The 5,171-nt window shown below is 31.2% G+C and overlaps 1 protein-coding gene across 7 annotated transcripts; it reads right to left on the bottom strand.

Annotated features, from left to right (window-relative positions):
• Window positions 1-256: 256 nt before the first annotated feature.
• Window positions 257-4,863, bottom strand: LOC145576957 (uncharacterized). Of its 7 annotated transcripts, XM_081634660.1 has the most exons (8): window positions 4,592-4,863; window positions 3,371-3,457; window positions 2,527-2,559; window positions 1,908-2,427; window positions 1,640-1,817; window positions 1,241-1,544; window positions 1,002-1,167; window positions 257-475 (listed from the first exon to the last, which is right to left on the bottom strand). In XM_081634660.1, the coding sequence occupies exons 4-7, from the start codon at window positions 2,323-2,325 to the stop codon at window positions 1,003-1,005; spliced, it is 1,065 nt and encodes a 354-aa protein (XP_081490786.1). In that variant the 5' UTR covers window positions 2,326-2,427; window positions 2,527-2,559; window positions 3,371-3,457; window positions 4,592-4,863; the 3' UTR covers window positions 257-475; window position 1,002. The 7 variants fall into 7 exon arrangements, 6 of the variants coding, with proteins under 6 accessions (XP_081490786.1, XP_081490789.1, XP_081490785.1 ...); XM_081634663.1 differs by having other exon boundaries at window positions 1,002-1,086; window positions 3,371-4,863; XM_081634659.1 differs by lacking the exon at window positions 3,371-3,457.
• Window positions 4,864-5,171: the final 308 nt, after the last annotated feature.

Here is a 5,171-nt window from a genome sequence, read left to right as displayed (position 1 = left end):
CTTTCCCCACACCTTTGCCATAAGATTAGCTGAAGATGAAGCCTTAGTTAACTTTCTATCATGCAATTCTATATAGTATGCAGACTTTACAGAGAAAAAAACCATGTTTTGAACGATACCAAGTCCAAACACAGCCAATATATTTTAATGTTGCTAGAGCATTGGATGTAACATGGGAACAACATAATTATATTAATATTTGATATCCCATTGTCTAGGATAAACATCTAAAAGAAACAACAAATAGCCAAGAGTCTAGAACTAAGCTATGATGATCATCATCAAGCCTTCACATAGAAATTGGAACTAGAGATGTGAACCACCAGTGTGTTACAAAATCATCAAGCCAGTAGATCAGCTACATCATCAACAATAATAATCCAAGTTACACTAGCCCATCAATCCGAATCTCTCCATAAAAACTTGTTATGCCTTTGGCACCACCAATTTGTTACACCAACTAAGATTCAGAGATCTGAAACACCAAATCAGATGCAAATTTCAGTCCATTTATTGCATCAATTAAATAAAAACTCATCTCAAAACCAGATAGTAGCAACCAATTAAAAAGAAAAAGAGCAACAATAATAAGCATCCATCCACCTATGCACACTAACACAAAAATTAACTACACAACACACTGCATTGTAAGCCACCAAATCATAACCTTACATCATTTAGTTCAAAATTAGGCGATTTTACTAGATGTGAGCTAAATATAAACCTCTATTTTCCAAGTGTATGTTAAAAAAAACTAGGGGCAAAAATTATGACAACTTTACCACAATTTCATGTCAATCACATGGGAGGTAAAATCATTTGGAATTTGATGATGGCTATTGTACTTAACAATGGTTTTTTTTATTATTATTTTTTTTTATTTTTTATTTATATATATATATATATATATACCAAAATCAACCTGCCTCTTCATATCTCACACCAAGGTCAGTATGACTTAAAAGCTTCAAAAAAAAAAATTATAAAAAAGTTTAGCATACCTTAGGATAACCGGTAACCACCACTGAGCAGATTGATCTTGACTTCCAAGCTAAGCATGTTAGAGTTGTAAAACTCCAAATATGCCTTATGAATGGCATCAGGATACACTTTAAATAGCATCAAATCAATTTCTTCTTCACTTAATAACTTGCTAACAACCGTAATCTATCATTATCAAAAGAAATAGAAAAAAGTAAGAATTTAATGTCAATGTGTATTATAACAAAAAAAATAATACCTGGTCATTAATGTGCTCAAAACAATTCCTGTGAAAGGTAATAAGATTATATCTCATTGGACACCGAAAGAACCAAGAAGACTTCGAAAGATTGTTATAAACAATCAAGAACAGTCGATTCATTGATGATAATTGATTATGCCAATTATCATCAATAAACGTTTTAGATTTAACATCATAGCTCATGCTTGTATCAAATTGTGTACGTTGATTTTGTCGAACACTATCGTATGTGAAACAAAATGATCGTCTTTCTTTCCAATCCCAATATAGAGGAGAGTGACACAAGAAAAATGAAGCAAACCTAATCACATATACAAAAAAAAAAAAAAAAAACCATTAGTATGACACACATACTATATAAGCACAAATAATTATATTCACAACTTAATAACTTACTGTAATTCCTGTAAAGTACTAGCAGGTTTGCTCATAATTTGTGCATACAATTCCTTAAACAATATTATGTCAAACATCTGGTTTGTCATAATATTGTCGCCAACCGGCTTTGAATTCTGAACCCAATCAACAAAGTCGTTTAAATTCATCAAATCTCCTTGAATACCCATTTCAATTCCTGTCATATACCACAAAAAAAAAACAAGTAAAAAATGATAAATACTTAATTATAGTATCATTATTTATATAGATTCATATAATTACTAACCCATTGAATGATACATTATCTTGTTGTTTTTTATAAAAACGACCCGTTCTAATTCTTCATCCACATAGGTCGACTCCATTATATTTCCAACAAAATTACCCGTTTTATGAACCTTATACATTGCATTTCCCAGCCAACGCCCTACTTTTCTCCAATCTTTTCCAACCCTACTGTAACTTCCGCTTTGATCATATTCCCATATTTCCCTGCTTCGATCCAATATCCACTTTGTAATTAAAGTTCCAGCAGGTTTTCCAATTCCAAAAATTTTATCATCTTCCGAGAAGATAAAATTTGGCTTATATGCAAAATCTCCTAATGATTTATCCCAATTAAGATAGTTCTCTTTCTCAACCTCATCTTTGAAATAAATTACATTCAACTTTGTTGGTGCGGACTTATTATCCACATCCATCATATCTTGATGAGGTAATATACTTGAAGAACAGCCACTAAACACATCCTATTGTTCATGTTTCTTAACATCAACACTAAAGGCATACTCTTCTGTGTTCAAATCCTGTTAGTATAATAACGAAGATTTAAAAAAAAATCAGAAAGTGAAAATTGCAAACAATTAAATTATATAATAAGTAAAGACAAGAGAATCAAAAGTCACCCAGTGAGATTCAGATTCTCCTACTTCCATTCCCTGCAAAAACACACATAGATTTTATCATCATATATTATTTTTATTAGAGTTATCACATAAATCACTCTCACGAATTCCTCACAAATTTACACTAAGTCTAAAGTAGCCACAATTTCAGAATTGTGGATTTCCATTTAATTTTAAAAATGCAACAAATCAATATACAAGTCAAGCTCAAAACTCACAAATTCATTGTTTTCTTTAATACCATTTTATCTCAATTACTCCTAACAATCCAATTTCGATTCCTAAATCCATTTGTATACCAACATCATGAATTATCGAGACACCAAGATAAACGAACGATATTACTTATATACTCAATTTATTAAATAATTGACATTTTTTACACAACATGTAATATTTTCTTGTACATAGTTAATATACATGAAATAATCAGTATATTGATGCATCATAGTATATATGTATATATGCAGCATGCTACTTGTACAAGAAAAAAAAATATCCGAAAACATTTCCAACATGCATGCAAATTTTATGGTTCCATGTGTTATATGGTAGTACAAAATAATATTTGTCTTAGACAATAGACTTAAGTGCATTGCTCACAAGAATAAAATATGCGTAGTAAAGAGGTTCAACAACTTATCTTTCTTGATGTTCCATAAAAATTGATGCAACTTGTAATAGCATTCTTTAACCTAATACTAACACTTCAAACTTTCTACATTTTTTGCCATTCTTTTTGGACAGTATATTATATCCAAGTCCAGCATCAATGATACAGATTTGTCATATTGTTTTTTGGCCAGAGGGCAGATAAACTAAAATGGGACAGCATCATAATTGCCTGTAGAACAAGAAGAGTTGTTTTTTGTGGTCCTTTTGGCGCAATTGTATATGATCACCACTTTTCATATACTTGTAGTACTGCACACTGCATTGATGATTGATTGTAATTGAAAAAAACTCCCTCTTGTATGATAGTCAATTCCATATATTTTGCACCAAAAGATGGTCAATTCCAATTATAAAGAGTTGACTACAACAAGAAATCAAAGAAAAAATGCTTCCTGCCACTGTTACCTCCACTGCTTAGTTTAAAGTAAAAAAGAAGTTGAACCCAATATCATAGCTTTTCTAATCATATACAGAATTTTTGTTTTTTTGAATACAAGAGATGGATATAATCACTTTATAAGTCTTAAAAATTGGGATGTGAATGCAGAATGCTTCCCTGATTTCACACTAACCAACCTTACTTTATTTTTCTCTTAAAATGATTCACAATAACCAACACTGAACTTAAGTGAACCCAATGCTGACAAACAACCACAACTAACAGAGATCGGCTGGTTACACATTAACCACACAAAGTAGCAGCATACCTGAAAACATCTAGGTGTGAATCTTTTTGTTGTGATAAGAACACTACACTAAAACTCTTCAAAGGTTCAGAATTTATACATAGAACCTATAAATTCAAGAAAATATATGCTGCAAGTAAACTAAACAAAAAAACGCTAGAAAAAATGAGCAAAATGGCCTCCACGCTGATTTAAAATGACATTGAAGAATAATTTGCCAAAAACTATTTTCCAGAATGAGAAACAAATAATAATATTTCGTATAAACTTTTTATTGAAGCAGCTATTTCATGTTATACTTGACTTCCTATTGTTGTACAATGTACAACGCTATCTTCTTACAAGAATTAACAGTCAACACCAACAAAAATATTGGATTGACAACAAATGTCAGCAAAACTAATCTAAACTTCTAAGCAAATGATAACCAATTCACTTGAATCGAAGATAAGTCAAAACCCTAATTTTGAATCCCTAATTAACTCTAAACCCTAATTTTGAATCCTAATTAAAATCAACAAAATCCTAATTAGGCATGGGTTAATCAACATTCAACGTTATCATTTCCAGTCAATATAATCATAATCACAAAACCCAAATCACATTACCACAAGAAAATGACGAAAAAATATCTCATAAAATCACTAAAAAAATAGAAAACTAAATGAAACAAAACAATAAAATGAGAGAAGTGGAAATCAAACCAGAAATTGGAGTCAAAGTTAACAGTTGACAGTAACAGAGTCACCAAGAGCACCGGCTATACCACGAGTTCCTCCCAATTTATACTCGATAATTTTCTCAATCTTCAAACACTCAAGCAATTGAAAGTTAGAAATTGAATGTGCTGAGCTAAGTGAAATTGTGCCAAGGAATAGGATTGAGTAATTGCGAATTTTGGTTTGCTGGGATTGAAGAATCTAGAAGATGAAAGAAGCGAGAGGAAATGAGAAACTGGGTTCTTTTACTAGGAGTAGAAAATGAGGAAATGAGAAGGGAAGATGGGAAACTTTTTTTTTTTTGGTAAGGGTAAGGATGTCTCTTTGCTTGAAATAATTACGGTTTGATAATTTTTTATGCCGGTATTTAGCATTTTACAAGGAGTAGAAGATATGGATTTGACTAATAATAAAATAAGGGCGAATTCATATTTATCTCAGAGAGAAACATAATTCGTTTATCTCGTGGGTCTAAAGGTCAATTCACAACTATGAGTAAGGGTATATTTGGAATGCTGATACTTCAAAGTTGCCACATAGTAGATGGTGTGGATAACGTTTGAAC

Source organism: Chenopodium album, chromosome 13 (genome assembly GCF_948465745.1).
Source record: "Chenopodium album chromosome 13, dcCheAlbu1.1, whole genome shotgun sequence".
NCBI classification, from domain to species: domain Eukaryota; kingdom Viridiplantae; phylum Streptophyta; class Magnoliopsida; order Caryophyllales; family Amaranthaceae; genus Chenopodium; species Chenopodium album.
The sequence above is the reverse complement of the archived record's forward strand: the minus strand, read 5'-3'. Positions and strand labels throughout refer to the sequence as shown.

Coding starts and splice junctions, on each gene's coding strand:
- LOC145576957 (XM_081634658.1), bottom strand. CDS start 2,325: ATGATGGATGTGGATAATAAGTCCGCACCAACAAAGTTGAATGTAATT. Junction 1,818..1,907: donor GATAATGTATCATTCAATGG/GTTAGTAATTAT, acceptor GGTATATGACAG/GAATTGAAATGGGTATTCAA. Junction 1,545..1,639: donor AGTACTTTACAGGAATTACA/GTAAGTTATTAA, acceptor ATATGTGATTAG/GTTTGCTTCATTTTTCTTGT.